Source organism: Acipenser ruthenus, chromosome 5 (genome assembly GCF_902713425.1).
Source record: "Acipenser ruthenus chromosome 5, fAciRut3.2 maternal haplotype, whole genome shotgun sequence".
NCBI classification, from domain to species: Eukaryota; Metazoa; Chordata; class Actinopteri; order Acipenseriformes; family Acipenseridae; genus Acipenser; species Acipenser ruthenus.
Window position 1 is genome coordinate 54826544 of NC_081193.1, and position 18289 is coordinate 54844832.

Sequence of the window (18289 nt, forward strand, 5' to 3'; positions counted from 1 at the left end):
CGGTTTTTGTTTCGCAAATCTACTGCACACAGTATTTTTAAGCACAAATATAATAGCCTGCATTTCAAAAGTCAATGCCGAAGTTGATTACTTATTCTTCTAGAAGTAATGGTGGGGTTTAACAGGGATACTATTTGCGCCGGGCCACGTTGTTAACAAGCCTGTTGTCGTCCAGGCTTTCCTGTGAAACTGACTGTAGCCATGGAGGGTGTGATCGTATTCTGCTGGACTGGAGAATAAAAGCACATGAGTTTAATGATGAAACACAAGTGTAAACAAACAAGTAAAAAAGATTAGCCTGTCGTCACACATGTCATGGTAATACAAAATGCATTAATTTACTGCGTATTAGTATTGCGTCTGGTCTGGGAAGGGGGACACACGGGCGCGTTAAGAGAATTTCAGCGGCACATTTTTTATTTTTTTATTTCAGGGGGGCATTGACGCAATGGCGCGGCCTATTATTATTATTATTATTATTATTATTATTATTATTATTATTATTATTATTATTATTATTATTATTATTTATTTCTTAGCAGACTTACAATTGTTACAAGATATCACATTATACATTATTTCACATTATACAGATATCACATTATATCAGCGTGAGTCATGCAATGCAATTGTGCTTTGTTTTCCCAGGAGTGTGTGGGTGCTGTGGGGCCCTAAGACCCCGATACAAGAGACTAGTGGACAACATCTTCCCTGAGGACCCCGAGGTGAGTCCACAGTTCATTCAAGGAAATTGACCTTGGTTCACTTAAATCAAACACATTCTGAAAACTGAATACACCTTGCTTTTTTAGCCAGAGGAAAAACACATTTTTCCAAATGAAAATGCACTTCTGATTCATTTGGAAAAATCAGACCACAACATATAATATTGTACCAAGAGGTTATAAGGATCGGGGGTTGTGAATAAGAAATAAGAAATTAAGCCACATAAGAATTTAATTAAGGTTGCATCATTTACCTTTTGGATATGATTTTTTCTGTTTTTCAGGAGAAAAACAATGAAAATGTTGTTACACTATTAAGAAAAGAAACTAGAAGCAGTTAAATTAACATTATGAGTTGTTTATAGATTGTATAAGATTCATATGCATTTTCTTTTTGTTGAAATAATGGAGACAAACTTTGCACTGGTGTTAACAAAACAAAAATGAAACTGTTTCATCATTGTGGCTGTTTATCACTCTCCTGTCACCCTCTAATTCTTGCTCTCTGCATACAGGATGGTCTTGTTAAAGCCAACATGGAGAAGCTGACCTTTTATGCTCTGTCTGCTCCAGAGAAACTGGACCGCATAGGAGCCTACCTCTCCGAAAGACTGTCCCGGGATGTAGCAAGACATAGATATGGGTGAGCAATCCCTTTTTAGTTTACAGTGCCATCAAACTGTGTTCCTCCTGCTCCTGACATATTAGATTTCATATTCATTCTTTATCCTCACCCCTGTTCAAAAATAAAAACAGAAGGGGTTTTAGTAGTTAATAGTGATTTAAATTGTGCTATTACTATTATGTTGTCAAATTAAATAGCACTTACTCGGTAACCTGACTGTGTTAACAGAGCATTGGTAAGTCTGTCCTTGCCACCTCTGACAGGTATGTCTGCATCGCTATGGAAGCTCTGGACCAGCTGTTAATGGCATGCCACTGCCAGAGTATCAACCTGTTTGTAGAGAGCTTTCTGAAGATGGTGCGTAAGCTGCTGGAAGCTGATAAACCAAACCTGCAGATCCTGGGCACCAACTCGGTGAGTGTGGCAATGCTTGTTTGCAAGAGCAGGAGGGATTCCCTATCAAGTACGAAATGTAACCATTACCTCATGGATATTATCCATCTAACCTGAATAGATATTCCAAAGCTGCATGCGGTGGCAGAACAGATAAGTGTTGAATAAAATACTTATCTGCTTTTTTATTGTGTATACATTATTAATGTGATTTTAATTTCCGTGTTATAGTAATTTACTTTCACGTATTGTGCACTCAGCCATGGCTTTTTGTGAGTCCCTCAGTAGCTTTGTGCTCTGCTCGAAGCCAGCAGGTCCGCTGCCCATTCCCTGGGATCGAACACCTTAAGTCGGCTACTTGTGTGTTGTGCCATGTGTCTGTATTTAAAAAAAATTCTATACAGTACTGAACTAGTACCTAGGCACAGTGTAGGTATTTAAAAGTAACCAATACTAAACAGTACCTCCCCTGGTTAGCAGCGGATCTGGTCACTTGCCACTGACGCATTACAACGATTTTGTGGCTGCATTTTATTTGTTTTTGTGCGTCTTTTACAAAGCGCACGCTGGAGAAATGAGTATCTCACAGCTCCGTAGAGGATCTTCGTCCATTCCTGGACAAGGCTCCCCTCCATCTTCGACTCAAATAGAGAGGGTTATATCCTCCCCTGAGGGCTAGGGAAAAGCAAGAGAAATGCATGAAGGAAGGTGGTCTCCCAACAGGGCAACGTGTTAGCTGAGCTGTTGCGTGAGGGCACTGCTCCACCTGCTCCCTCTGTGCTGGTAGAGCAACAGGGAGTAGCACACTTAGTATGGCAGCAAGAGGATCTGCGGTCTATCACTACCTCGGATGAGATGGCTGATCAAGAGTTCCCCTCTGAGGAGGGAGACAGATAGCGCAACCCCAGTAGCGCATTTGTCATTGTCAGCAGAGTTTATGCCGCTAAGACGGCTACTGAAGTCTTACAGGTCCCATGGCCTATAAACGACAAGCATGAAGCATTATCATAACCCTGGTTCCCTGAAATAGAAATGTAACCATTAACCTTCAAGGTCGCTGCATTCATTAATGCAGCAGGGAGTCCCTGAAGTGGCCGTACCGTCAGGGACGAAATCCCTCCTGTCATCTCTCCAGTGGCATACGGGGGAAGAGGAAGGCAGAGGCTCGGCTCTCCAAGGTGGAGGAGGAAGACGGCAGGCTGCCAGCGTGCCTTCCTTAGCAGCACTAAGTGCAAGAGAACCGGTCCCGATCCCACCACTGTGGGCCCAGCAGCAGTGGGGGTCACTGAGTGGGCAAAGGAGGGGCCCACAGAGCAACAACTGCCTCAGCTTCCCCCCTCTAGCAGTGACAGGGGTCTGACCCTTGTGCAGCTGTGGAGAGGGGAAAGGACACATCCCCGTAGGCAGTTCCAGGCTCCACTGAAAACATGAATACCCATGCAAGTGACCGTCACTGGTGCCTAGCAGAAGGAAGTGGTGCCCTTGAGGTGGATCCCCTCCCTGTTGCAAGAAAGGTGCCAAGAAACCGGTACCAAACTCACCACTGAGGTTCCGATTCCAGTTGGGGTCACTGAGGGGGAACAGGAGGGGCTTACATAACAACTGCCGCCTCAGTTTTCCCCCTCTAGCGGCAAGGGTCCTGAACCTTGTGCTGCCCGTGGAGGGGGACACAGAAACACCCCCTAAGGCAGTTTTGGGCACCACAGAGATTGTGGAGCCTATTCCAGTTATCGCCACTGACAGACCAGAAGGTGGTGCCCTGGAGGTAGATCCCCTCCCTACAAGGTATGGGGATGGACCTGAGACCGTTCCTTGATCCTCTGAAGAGGGGCCCAAACTGAAACCTTCTGGTTTCGCAACATATGCTGAGCCCTTGTCCGAACCTCCCAAATCAAGGGCTGACCATGGAGTTTTACAAAAAGTTTTGGAATTTGCTGAGGCCTGTCTTTGTGCAGGTCCTGGCAGAAACCTATGAGACTGGATAGATGCCCCTTTCAATGAGAAGGGCAGTGATTATTTTGCTGCCCAATAAAGGGGAGCTGTGCTGCCTCAAAAACTGGCGCCTGGTCTCACTGCTGTCCAAAGTTGCTTTTCTGATACTCAAGTCTGTGCTGGTAGATGGACCGAGGCATCGTTAACATCTTCAATAACATCTACCTGTCTCTCGATCAAGAGAAGACATTCAATCGGGTGAATCACGATTATCTCTTTGGAACCTTGCAAGCATTTAGATTTGGGCCGTGATTCGTCTGGCTCTTCCAAATGCTGTATGCCTCTGCTGAGTGACTTTTGAATGTTAAATGGTTCCTGACGGCATCCCTCGCTTTCAAGAGTGGAGTACGTCAAGGATGCCTTCTTCCGGTCTGTTCTACACCCTGCAAAGGTGATTCACGGGGATGGTGCTAGGTGGACCAGACACTAGGGTGGTCCTCTTGGCTTATGCCGATTTACATGCTCCTAGTGACCTATGATCCGGTTGATCTGGATAGGATGCAGAGCTGCCAGTGTTTACTCTGCCAGGATCAACTGGAATAAATGCTCTAGGTTGTTATTAGAACCTGGCAGGTGGACTCCCATCTGCCATGCTCCAACACTTCCAGTAGAGCATGAGCAGCATCATACCTGGCAGTCCACCTGAGCCCAGCGGAGAGCTCATCGCAGCCAACTGGGAGGAGTTGGAGGATAAAGTTGCTGCAAGACTGAGGTCCTGGTTAGGTCTGCTGAAACTGCTTTACTTCAGGGGCAGGGTTCTGGTGATTAACCAACTGGTCGCGTCAATTTTCTGGCATCGACTGACCTCCCTGAGGCTTCCCTGTCTTGTATTCGTTTGGACTGTTTGGGTTTGCCAGAAGCTATATAGGTGGGCATCCTTGTATAGTGCTTCTTGCGGTAACATGAACAGTGTGAGCCTGTAGGTCACTGACCCGCTTCGTTCCCAACCCGGTACCCTCCGAACAGGGAACGAGGTACCGACCCTGAGTCTGTCAACAGACCCTGCAGAGATGCCTGTACACAGACCCGGTCCCGCAATGGTGTGTGCAGGCCTCTCTCCTCTTGCACCAGCTGTGCAGCCTGGAATATGACCGGCAGTTGTTCTGGATCGATCTCCGATGAGGACCTGCTACAAACCTGGAGCATGTTATCAGGAGCCAAGACTGACCGAGGGGGAACCATTCCGTAGCCCCTACTGGACAACCCCCATCTTTGTGCGCAGGTGTTGGTATCCTTTGCAGTGTGGAAGCAGATAGTCTCAGCCGGAGTGACCAGAGTCTGGGATCTCCTGGATCACTAGTGATTAGACTGGCTGACTCAAGACGCTCGCCAGGGCGGCCCACCACGTGATCCAGGAATGCAAAGCGAGGGGGTCCTTAGGACCGGAGAGCCAACATCACTCCCCACCCCCAGCTCTCAGGTCCTGCTTATAGAACCAAAGGCATGGGACCTTCCTCAGCCTCCCCTCGAGAATAACCTGAAAAGGATCTTTGACTGTCGAGGTGATCCCTGTACGCCACCCAGTTTATGGCTCCACCAAGACGAGAGACCGCCTGGGGAATCTCCTCTTGGGTCCATAAACTGGCCATTTACAAGACCAGGAATTTTAAACTATTTTAAATTTGAACATTTAATTTACAGTCCTTTTACTGGTTCTTTTTGTTAAAAATGTGTTCATCACTGTCTTTTGTAATATTATTTCTCCAATTTTCCTCCAGGCTGTGTGCTTTGGTTTGGGGAGTGAGAGCACGTGGTCTCTTTGTTGTTCTACCCCTGTTCTTTTTAGCTAATTATAATTAATTCGCTCAACCTTTTGTCTTGCCCTTTGCTTTGAAAACAGAATTAAAGGAAAGGTGTGACAGCTGGAGTAGTCCCCCAAATGAGTGCATAAATAGGACTGATATAGTGCAGCTTTCTTAAAGTGGGTTTACACTAAGTTTTTAGGTTGTTTTGAAGAACAAGTGCACCCTGGCTCATTTGGCTATCAAAAAAATATAATGAAAAAGCAAGGGAAACAAAACAATAACCCAGACATAACATTACACAAATACATTTAAAAAAAAAAATCACAAGTGTCAGGAAATGGGACGCCACACCCAGGTAATGTCCTTCTGGGCAGTCTTGGTGGAGCATTTGTCATATGAATTTGTCATTTGTGCATATTTGTGCAGCCAGGTAAATTTCAGTATGTTATGCACCTTTTTTAAAAATGTTTTTGGTAATCATGCTGTTGTTTTCATAAAGTTTATTAGTGTATTGTTACAGGTCCAGTCAGAACTACACAAAAACTGTTACAAAATCATACAACTGCGCATGCATAGCATTCGTTTTAAAAAATACGTTTTTATATTAAAATACACATATATATATATATATATATATATATATATATATATATATATATATATATATATATAGGAGGTCGGCACTGGTACCTGAAAACTGAGTTACCTGATTCCACACGGGCCTCTTTTTACTGCGCGTGTTTCGATTTATTAATTTGAGAATTTAAAGAAAAATGTAGAATATATGACAAAATATACTGAGCATCAAAAGAAACTTATCACTATTATAACACATTTATTTTCGAAAAAAAGAAGGTAGATAAACGATGGACATTGACTGAATGTTTTTGGTTTCTTTTTAATCACTCGATCATTCATCCTTGACCATGACACACTTAAATGACTATGACTGAAGCATATGCACTTAATCACCTAATTAGTGAGACAGTTTATTGGACACTGGATATGGAGTGATTTCAGCTGTTGAGTTGCAAGCTTGAATAAAAGCAATAAAGAAAACCACAGAAAAACACCTATATGCCACGTCTGTCAAAAGAGCAGCGCCTTCGTGCAAAAAGCATGTTGGAGGCAGGACTAGGGCAGCGTACTATGGCGCACCGTCTTGGGTGCTCACAGCCAGCAATTTCAAACCTGACGAGATGGTATAACCAGACACACTCTGTCAATGAAAGGCCTGAACTGGGAGAAGTGTGGCTTCAAGGGCTCGGAGACCACTGAACAGGCAGGTGCTTCTCCAGGCACTACAAGAGGAATGGGCCAGGATTCAAGACAACATCCGAAACCTGGTGCAAAGCATGCGTCGCAGATGTACTGCTTGTATTGCTTCCAACAGTGCCACACGCTACTAGCCTGTGACTTTCACAGTATCCCCCGTCCCCCCATAACTTTAGACAGTAAAATGTCAACTGTTAATCAGCACAGTAAAAAGTCACTGCACCTGCTCTAAAACAGTCTGTCATTTTTCTATCACATCTAGTGAATTTTATCCAAATATAAGTGATATGTTTCTTTTGATGCTCAAATATAACTGATACATTTCTTTTGATGCTCAAATATAACTGATACATTTCTTTTGATGCTCAAATATTGTTGAAGCTGACACCCTGGGATCCTTCAAGAAGCTGCTTGATGAGATTCTGTGATCAATAAGCTACTAACAACCAAACAAGCAAGATGGGCCGAATGGCCTCCTCTCGTTTGTAAACTTTCTTATGTTCTTATATAAGTGATACGTTTCTTTTGATGCTCAGTATAGTTGTAAGTGCGGGTCACTGACTGGCATAATAAAGACAACGTTAAAACAATTTTGTATTAAGCCTTTTCTTAACTGACAGGATATCAATGTTTTACAGAAAACAATAACACACAGCAAGCGGCAAGTACACCTCAATGATAATAACTGTGACAACTATTCTCAGGAACTTAATCAGAAACAAAACATAACAGGGCTCTACAGTGTGATTAATTTGGTCGCGTATGCAACAAGAAATTTTCTTGTGCGAACGTACATTTTAATTTAGGCACATGTGAGCCACTAGAAATTCCTAAAGGTTGACTATAAAAAATAAATGTTTTTTTTTATTTTTTAGCTGAAAGCATTAAAAAAAAAAAAAAAAAAATCACAGTTCTAACTCTCATAGCTCAATTGTAATGTTTACTCTGGGAATGTTTTTTGGTGTCCACTGCCTAATGTTAATCATACATTAAAAACTACAAATCCCATACCCCGCCAGTATCACAGATTCAGACAGTTTGAAAACTTGTCAAACTAAGATGAGGAAAATACCACATTATTTTCATGTGATTGGAGAAGTTTCAAAAGAAAAATGCGATTAACAAAATTCCGATATGTCGGCGTCTTTACAAGCAGTGAAGGTATTATTATTATTATTATTATTATTATTATTATTATTATTATTATTATTATTATTATTATTATTATTTTGATGTTTACAGTACTGAAAAAGGTTACACTAGTCTACAGATCTGAAGGGACTAAATGTGTGTGTACTTTATAGTATATAAATGTGTATCATGCACTTAAAACATTAATATATATATATATATATATATATATATATATATATATATATATATATAATATAATTTTTATTTTTTTATTTATTTTTTTAAACATTACCCAAAAAACATCCGGGTACCCGGGTATTTTTCACAATGGGTACCTGGTTCCAGATTTTCTACTTGTGCCGACCTCATATATATATATATATATATATATATATATATATATATATATATATATATATATATATATATATATAATTTTAGATAGATCTTCTGTATTTGCATTTGCTGGAGTCAATAATTGGTTCGAATGCAGGGAATTTGTTAAATACCAGACTGATTATTTGTTTTGTTTTAACGTAACTCAGAGTATTGCACAGGTTTTTATGATCCACTTCCGACCTGGACCCGCTACTACAGGACCCGACCCAAACCCATAACCCACTGCAACACTGTTGTCTTACCCGCGACCCGACCTGAACCCGCAGGTGTTTGTCCTTTACTTACTGTCGACTGACTCTCTCACGCTCTCACATTCACACACAGATATCTCTACCATTCTCCACAGATTGAGTTTATACAATAGGCTATACAGCATGGTAGCTTTCTCTACTGGTCTGGATATATTTTAACATAGTAACATATTAACTATCTCTACTATAAAATAACTGTCTGTTCTTTTCGTGCCACCAGTTGAAAGGGAGCTACACCTCTGCTTTTGCAGAGATGAAGTACCAGTTTTTGTGGCTGTCGTACACAGAAACATAATGACTGGTTTTACAAGCAACAAATCAACGTGTACCATACCGAGGGTACCGTACCGAGGCCAAACTTGGTTATATCTCGGTTACATCTCTGTACATTCTCTGTACATTACTGTGCAGCGGCATTGCTGCTTGTGTAGACTGAGGCAGCAGTTTTTTACACTGCGTTGCTGTTTGCATCATGCTGGGGTTTTATTCTTGTGACATGTGCAAGGCCAGTCTCCCAGTAGAGGATAAGCATGGCAGGTGCTCTTACTGTCTGGGGTCAGAGCATGCAAAACAGGAACTCGCTGACCACAGCTTCTGCAAGGTTTGTGCGAGGTTTTCAAAACGCACTCTGGGGAAACGAATGTTTCCCCATTCCAATGGACTCCATGTCCATTCCACTTGGACAGGGATCTCCCCCATCATCATTTAAAGACGTGGCCGTGACCTCTCCAGATGGCTCTGTGTCAAGGGTGAGCGGAAAGATTGCCCGGGGCAAGAACCCATGTAAGAAGCCGTCTTTGTGGTCTTTTTCATCATCCTGTGCTTCTCCAAGGAAGAGAAAGAGTCACTGGTCTAAGGTATTGGCAGACTCCGTACAAATGGAGAAACCATTGGTAGCTGTTTCCCATCAGGGCACAGTGCTTGCTGAGCTGTTGTGTCAGACTGCCTATTACTGACAGTTAGTCTCTCCCTGTCGGCTCCCAGAGCTTCTGTCATTGGTTAGGAGGGCCACTGCAAGATTGCATGTGCCCTGGCCTGCAGATGAGGCACAGAAGCCGTCCATGTTTGAAGATGAGCCTGTTTTTTCTCATGCCCCCGCCGCCGCCCCCCCCCCCCCTCCCCAGTGCACTCTGATTTTCTCTATGAAATCCAATTGTCCTGGGGTCACACGGCTACAGTTCCGGCTGTTTCCCAGGCGCTGGGGGTGTTGTACAGCATGCATGATGCAGAGAAGCTGGGTTTCGGCCAATTTCCTCCTATAGACACTGCAACTGCCTCTCTGGTGCAGGCACCTAAACTAGCGCTTCTGATCAAAGACGCTACCTGCCCTAACAAGCAGTGCAGGGTATCTAGACATCATTTTGAAGAGGGCTTACTCAGTTGGTGCGTTTGCCACAAGGCTGGGTAACTACAACAGTATAGTGGTAGCTTACCAGACCTGTTTGTTGAAGGCTCTTTCTGAGAGTCATAGACCTTCACCATAGGAGCTGGAGGAGCTGTGGTTGGTGAGTACAAATTTGCTCTGTATCTCAAAGCTGTGGGCAGTAATCTTGCTGCTCCGATAGCTGCAAGATGACAGCTTTGGCTTTCCCATGCAAGAGTGTCTGATGGGGATAAAGCACCAACGTTAGACCCCCTCATTACACCTTGGCATATCTTTGGTCCTGCGGTGGATGAGATGCTGCAGCGCTCTCATTGCTCTCGGGAGTCCACAAAGGAACTGGTGCGTCTGCTTCCCAAGCGGCCACCCAGTGCGCTAACCAGCGGCAAACTAGCACCCAAGGCCCCAGCAGCCTCAGAGACTAGCACCATGGTGGACCTAAAAAATGCATATTTTCACATCCACATAAGACCAGGGCACAGGTACCTGTGGTTCGCTTTTCAAGGAACACCGTACGAGTTCCGTGTACTGCCATTTGGCCTCTTTGTTCGAAGTGCATGGAAGCTATTCTGGCCCCATTGAGACTCAGAGGCATCAGAGTGCTCAATTACCTGGACAACTGCTCATTTGTACTCCGTCTCCAGCACAGGCAGAGGCTCACACAGAACTCGTCACCGACGACCTTCTTCGGTTGGGCCTGTCAGTGAATCATGTAAAGAGCCAGCTCACACCTATGCAGACAGCCTTCTATCTGGGAGTGTGCTTGGACTCAGCTCAACAGAGCGCTTACAGTAGTGACGTTCCAGAGACTTCTGGGATGTTGGCAGCAGCTTCTCAGACCCTTCCTTTGGATCTCCTGTGCATGCGCCCTCTCCAAGCCTGGTTCAACAGCAGGGTTTTTCAGCCCGCATTACACCGTGGCCCCCTAGTGACAGTGTCTCGCCATTGTCTAAAGGCGCTCTCTTAATGGACACAGCCTCCCCATCTACGCCCAGGCATAACGCTGGGCAGCGTCTCCAGGAGGGAGGTCATCACCACGGACGCATGGTAATGCCCTGTCTAAGCAGAGGCTATGTACATGGATAGCAGACACAGTCAAGACTGTCTATGAGCGAGCCAACTTGCCCCCTCCAGAAAAGCTCACTGCCATTCCACCAGGGGCATGGCAGTTTTGTGGGCTTTGTTCCAGGGTGCATCTATCAGGGACATTTGCAATGCATCGGTGTGGGCTACTCCCCATACTTTTACAAGGTTCTATCGACTGAATGTCATGGATACCCAAAACCCTGGCTTTGGAACTCGAGTATTGAGGGGGACTTCAGGGTCGACCCTTACAACATAATTAGAGGTGAGTTGTCCCCTGGTATTGCTCAAGGTAGCTAAATCCCGTCACACGCTGCAAATCTTTGCATGTTAGAAACAACCCTTCTAACAGAAGCGACTCATCAGCCGAGGCCAAAAAAACCTTAAGCATATTTTTATTTAATTAAGAAATATAAAGACATTTAAGCACAGTTAAGCATGTATATATTAAATACATGTAAATCCACAGAAGTGCTAGTGACATTATTTAAAAGTCTCAACTCACTTTCACCAGTAGCGAAAGCGCAACACCAGGAAGCTGGAACAGTGTAGTGCTGCCACACTGCTGCGTGACGCACAAACCTCTCTGGTGAGGCACCTACTGGATTTGGAGAAGTTAGAATTTGTGTGATTTTTCAATAGTGGCTTTAGTTGAATCTGATATTATACGCAACCTGAGGAAAATAAGTTTTACAGTAAGATCCCAAGAAGAGAGACGTTTAATTGTTAAGGACGGCAGAATAACACCATCACTGGAGAAACTTAGAAACTAAACACAGTGCCCCCGACTCCTGAGTGCATTAGAAACCCATTTGTGAACGTTGACAGTGAAATGCACACAAACTTGACATCAAAGGAGGAAGGCAGCCTAACAGAGCTATGTGACAGCTCTTTAAAGTTTGTCTTCACGCAACTAAAACTGACTGACTTCTGGTTAAACGTTCAGTCTGAGTACCCGGAACTGTCTCACAAGGCAGTGAAGTACCTGATGCCGTTTGCCACCACGTACTCTTGTGAAAGTGGATTTTCTGCGCTTGTTGGGTTGAAATCAAAGTACTAGAGTAGGCTGGATGTGGAACCAGATTTAAGGCTAAAACTGTCACCACTCCAACCGGACATTCAGGCTGTGACATCTCATTAGGTAAGTTAATCAGTTTCCTGTATGGCATTGTTATCAATTGCCGCACTATAGTGGAAAGCAAAATTAATAGAATTTCCTTGTGTAACGGCTGTGTGTCACTGTGATAGTAGTACATGGTGGTCCTCAAAATTCTCAGAGTTTCAGATGGGGTCTGCACGCCCAAAGGTTGGGAACCACTGCTTTATGGTGCCAGATGTGATTTTTTTTTTTTTTTTTTAATGAAAATAAATGTTTGCTCGAACATGTACTTTTTTTAAATGGCATATGTGAGCCTTCATAGCTAATTGCATGTTTCCTCCCCTTCTAGTTTGTGAAGTTTGCCAATATTGAAGAGGACACACCCTCCTACCACCGGAGCTATGATTTCTTTGTATCCCGATTCAGTGAGATGTGCCACTCTAGTTACGAGGACCCTGACATCCGCACAAAGTGAGTGGGGGGTGGGGGAGGGGGGTTCAGGCTGGAAAAACAAGGTGGCCCAAACCACTGAGCTTTAGTTTGATTGGCTTAATTTCTGACTAAGGTAATAACCTAGGCTTTAAAAAAACATATTAGCAAATCAACTTCCCCTTTATAATTTTCAGTTTTCTAGACCTTTTAATTTTAAAACATGTATTTTTTATTTTAATTTGAAAAATCTTTCTTCGGTTGCTTGACGAAACAAGTTATCCTTCTTGTAAAATAGTTGAATGTAACATATATGTGCAATATGATGTAACATTTCAGTGCAATATTTTTTTGATACAACACACACACATGTGTTTTGCAGATTTACAGTACATTGTCTGTTTGTATCCTTCAGAATTCCAGATTTCAATTTGCAAATACATTGTGAATGTTGCAGGGCTCTAAATGGGCAAAAGAAAGAGCAAGGCCAAAATGGCATTCAGTTCAATACATTTGTAGAGGCCACTAAACGTAAGATCACTGTGATCGGGGCTGCTGCAAGCCAGCCGTTTTCACGGCAACTTTGATTTATAGTTTGTTGCATTGTGTAGTTTGTTGCATTGTGTTCTATTTTACCACCCTCTGTGTGATTGTTGGTAGCGTTACATGACATTAGTGTTTGTTTTTTTTGTTTATGTGTTAATAAATACTGAGCGCCGTGCTGGCGTGTTCCACTGCACTTCTGTGTCTCCGTGCCTCCACTGTCAAACCATCCAGTCCGGAGCACACTGTTCCTGTTATACCATGCCTTCACAGGTTGAGAGGGAGATTGTTAACTAGGATTCATTCATGTTCAAACATAGTTTTAAAGGTTTTAAAGGTCCCTTGAAGTTAAATTTAGAACTGTGTACACCTGATAAGTAAGGCTACTATTTTGGCACAGGGAATTTTAGCAAAATTCACAGACACAATAAATCACGGAAATGTACACACGCAATGTTGTTTTTGCTACATCAAAGAGGATTTTAAATTACTTATTAAATGTTATAATATAATTTTGACTACTGACAAGAATTATTGTTAGAGTGTAAAATATCAATTTACTTACAGTTAGAGTTTTCCTTGATTCTGAAACAGAATGTTGTACATCGCCAGGTTGTCTTCTTTGATTGAACATCTGTCATCTCGAAAGATGTCTTTGTAAGACGAAAATGATCTCTCGCAGTCAGCACTGTTAGCTGGCATCGATAAACTCCAGATTTGGAAAGCAATCTTTTAAATCAACCCAAAATTCCACAATGTTAAGGCATTTAATTTCAGAAACTACACTGCTGTAACTAAACTCCGCTTTTGCTAATGTGTTGTCCAAGGTCAAGATGTTTGGCTTGATTGGGATCAAACACTTGGCAGGCTTTGAAGAAATTGGCAGCGGGTTGACAGAATCGTGCAGATCCAGTCATGTAGGTTTAGATTTTATCGCTGTTTTCGTGGAGGGCTTTCTTAGCTAGCACATTGTCAGTCTTGTCACTGAAAGACTTTGCCCAACTGGCAAGATCGGCCAAATCATTTGCCACCTTATGTGATCTGATTTCTGTTTTTCTGTAAGCAGTGAGAGTTGCCATTATTCTTGGTGCAAAAACTTCTATTGCTGCAACATCTGCTTTTATTTCTGTTGATTTACTTAAGGTGATCACATCTTCAATAGATGAGCTACTGCTTCGCTCACACTCCTCCTAAAAAAATCCACATAATCCTTGGCTGGCATGAAAATGGACAGCTTCAAACCAGCTGTTCCACCGTGTGATTACCGGTGAAGGTGGAACGGCAGTGATTACCGGTGAAGGTGGAATGACAGTGATTACCGGTGAAGGTGGAACGGCAGTGATTACCGGTGAAGGTGGAACGGCAGTGATTACCGGTGAAGGAGGAACGGCAGTGATTACCGGTGAAGGAGGAACGGCAGTGATTACCGGTGAAGATGGGACGGCAGTGATTACCGGTGAAGGAGGAACGGCAGTGATTACCGGTGAAGGAGGAACGGCAGTGATTACCGGCGAAGGAGGAACGGCAGTGATTACCGGTGAAGGTGGAACGGCAGTGATTACCGGTGAAGGAGGAACGGCAGTGATTACCGGTGAAGGAGGAACGGCAGTGATTACCGGTGAAGGTGGAACGGCAGTGATTACCGGTGAAGGAGGAACGGCAGTGATTACCGGTGAAGGTGGAACGGCAGTGATTACCGGTGAAGGAGGAACGGCAGTGATTACCGGTGAAGGAGGAACGGCAGTGATTACCGGTGAAGGAGGAACGGCAGTGATTACCGGTGAAGGTGGAACGGCAGTGATTACCGGTGAAGGTGGAACGGCAGTGATTACCGGTGAAGGTGGAACGGCAGTGATTACCGGTGAAGGAGGAACGGCAGTGATTACCGGTGAAGGAGGAACGGCAGTGATTACCGGTGAAGGAGGAACGGCAGTGATTACCGGTGAAGGAGGAACGGCAGTGATTACCAGGGAAGGTGGAACGGCAGTGATTACCGGTGAAGGTGGAACGGCAGTGATTACCAGGGAAGGTGGAATGTCAGTGATTACCGGTGAAGGAGGAACGACAGTGATTACCAGGGAAGGTGGAATGGCAGGCGCTTTCCCCTTTTCCTGCAGTGATTGACGGTACCGTGCTTTGCAGGCAGGGCAGGCATTGAACACACGTTTTACAGCAATTACTAGTTCATTTATTTTTCCAAATCTCCAGGTATCACCCACTCAGTTGAGGAGAAACAGTGCTTTGAGACCCAGGTTTCACAGACATTTTGGCATCTGAGATCACTTGGATATTATGGAATTAAAACCTTTCCTGCATATGTGCAGGTGCTCATTCACAGCAGGGGACAAAATTGGTATTAGAGATCCAACTATGGTAAATTTATTGATCTAATAAATCGCACAGATTACAAAGTGCAGCACATGTAAAATTTGTATTTGAATTGGGATGTTATTTTAATATAATATAAGTATTTTTACTATTGAAACTCAGTTAGTTCAGCGTGCACAGTAAATCCAAGATGGATTTCAGGGTCAATAATGAACTGCTTTTTGCACATTTTAAAAGTCTTTTTTTAATGGTTTAAAAAACTTGTTTTAAAGTTTTTGTTTCAGATATCTTTAAATGGTTGTTCACACTAACGTGGCGAGGGCGGTTTTTATTTTGTATTTTTTTTCGTTTCCCATTATAGTTAACCTTAAGTGTTCACACAGGATGCGGGGCGGCGGCGCGAAAATTGATTTGAACTCCCATGCAAACTTTTCAGTTGCCGCGTCGTATCAACCAATGGGAACACAGAAGCAAGCGGTTTCAGCTCATCTCCTCCATCCTCTGGGGGTGCAGTACATGGAGGCCCAGGATACAGGGGATCAAAAACACTCAAATTGATTTTGATTTTCACATTTGTAGTTCTGTGGTGTATGTATTACAGACAGAGGCTGTATGCATGTAAAATAATGTACTTAACCGTACAACAAACCTTTAGCACTTATTAAAAAAAGTGGTCGCTTCCGTCTTTGCATGGGTTAATAATCTGTACCTCCCATCCGATAGATTTTCCAAATGCAACAGTTGCAAAAAATAATTGATTGTCCAAAACGGTTCTTGTAAAAAGAGTGCTTTTTATTTTCGATCTTGTCTTCCACTGCTGCAATGCTCGGTGAGCGTGACTAGAGCAGTGGAGACTCGCCAACACTGACAGTCGCAGACGGCAGGTCGCCCCACGGGGCTACAACACCACCCCGCTGGGGAACAAGTCCTCCCCACAGACACAGTGCTCTTCCTCCCCCACAACAACAATTAAGAAATGCTTAGGCCAGGGGTTTTCATTCTTGTTTTTACAAATGTATCCCTTCTGTCTGGAGGTTTCAGCTCAAATACCCACTCACAATTTTCGCTCTATTGACTGACAACACAGTTGCAAGAAATATCTGATTAACATTTTTTTTTTTCACATTTATTTAATATTTATATAATTTATTTCACAACAGTTTGGGACTGACGGTGCTGATTTAGGACAGAATAACAAACAGTAATTCTTAAAACTTTTAACTACATGTCTTTGGATGCACAGAATCAAAATACAGTATTTGGGAATCTCTGGAATCTAAAATAGTCTGCACTGTAAATGTTTGTCACGTTACTATTTACTTCCCATTTTAGCATAATTGTGAGCCATTTAAAATGTTCAACATGACAAATATTAACCTCGAGGAAAGACTATAATATCTAATGTAACTTTTTATTAAAGCCAGCATAGAATTATTCAAATTGACTGTATAACTTTCCATGACTTTGCACTTTCTGAAGTTTTCATCCTTTGTTTTTCTTTTGCGAGTAAGATATCTATCAATTTTAACTTGAAGCGATGGACAGCATAATCTGGGTGTACAGTACTCTACCAAACACCGAAAACCAATTCAACCAGAAAACCAATTCAACCAGCCGCCACTGCTCTTACTAAAGGGCAGCCATTTGTCTGCTGGAGTGAAAAAGAAAGGCTGATTGAAATATATCTCATTTTTAATCAATTTATTGATTACATTTGTTGAAAAAAGAATCTGTTTTTATTGTTTTAATTGGCACAACATAGATTAAAAGGCAAGTACTTTTGGCAGGAATAAAACAGTCTTGTTGGACAAACACTGTAAAGCACTAAGTTCAAGCGCTAGTTATGAGTCTGTCAATCACTTCATCCTATTCCCTGGAATATCCCGGTGAATGTGGAGAAGTGCAAGCCCGACTGTTCGGTTTTCAGTGATCATATTATGCACATGCTGTTGAAACTGGTAGGGTAACTAAGATTTGAAGGAGCTTGTGCACATTTAGATAAAACAGTGCATCACACTGGGCAAGTGCCAATATTGCACACTTATTTTCCTTTAACTTGTGTTATTTTTTTGTTGTTTAATTGTATGTATATATGAAATAAAGAAAAAAAACAATAAAAGCTGAAGCTACCCTGAGACCTCCCTACAGCAATGATTTACATACAAACCCACGATCCCCACATCAATTATTATTAAAATGTTTTTAAATGGTTTAAATAACCAATTAAAAACAACTCTTATTTTTTAGACTGTTTAACATTATTTTTAGACGAGTTACTATCTAATTATGTAGAGGGCAACGTGTCTCTCCTCACGACCTTGTACTGCCAGACATAAAATAGGTTTTGAATTTATCGATTGGGTACATTTTTTCCCGCTCCCTCTGCTAAAATATGTAATCTTGCCCCATGTGCTGCCCTGAGACAATATTCGCACTGCTTGCCGCCCGCACCATCCGTGCCGCACCCAGTGTGAATGAGCCTTAAGTTAGGTTTAAACTGATTTCATAAAATCCATTTAGATTTTTTTCTGTTTAAATATAAAAATACGTTTGGCCACCCTAAGATTAGTTATCTCCCTTCTTGGCAATTGTATATGCATCAAGGATTTGACCAGTCTGTAAATACTCTTTCTCGTCTGATTTTTCTGCCATATCGACAGTCAGCTTGTTGTATGAGCGGTATGGTGTGTGCTAAAACAGGATTTGCGACGAAAATTGCTACTTGCGGTTGCTGTCTGGCTATCACAAGTTTCAGTCAAAATAGGCGATGTCACAGCCCTGTGAAAGTTTTTTTATGAAACCGAAATTATAATCCGGTTCAGCGCACATCGCTTTTATGAAACGGGCCCCTGTATCAGAGAGAGTCAAGCCTCTCCTTGAGTTCAGA

At 42.8% G+C, this 18289-nt stretch overlaps 1 protein-coding gene across 5 annotated transcripts in view; it reads left to right on the top strand.

Annotated features, from left to right (window-relative positions):
• LOC117402952 (protein EFR3 homolog B) overlaps positions 1-18289 on the top strand; it is a 214956-nt gene that overhangs the window by 55611 nt on the left and 141056 nt on the right. For all 5 annotated transcript variants that reach the window (XM_059024327.1, XM_034004675.3, XM_034004674.2 and 2 more), the window contains 4 exons: positions 649-725; positions 1241-1368; positions 1614-1764; positions 12452-12573. In XM_059024327.1, coding sequence (XP_058880310.1) covers positions 649-725; positions 1241-1368; positions 1614-1764; positions 12452-12573 — 478 coding nt within the window. The remainder of the gene's footprint in view (positions 1-648; positions 726-1240; positions 1369-1613; positions 1765-12451; positions 12574-18289) is intronic.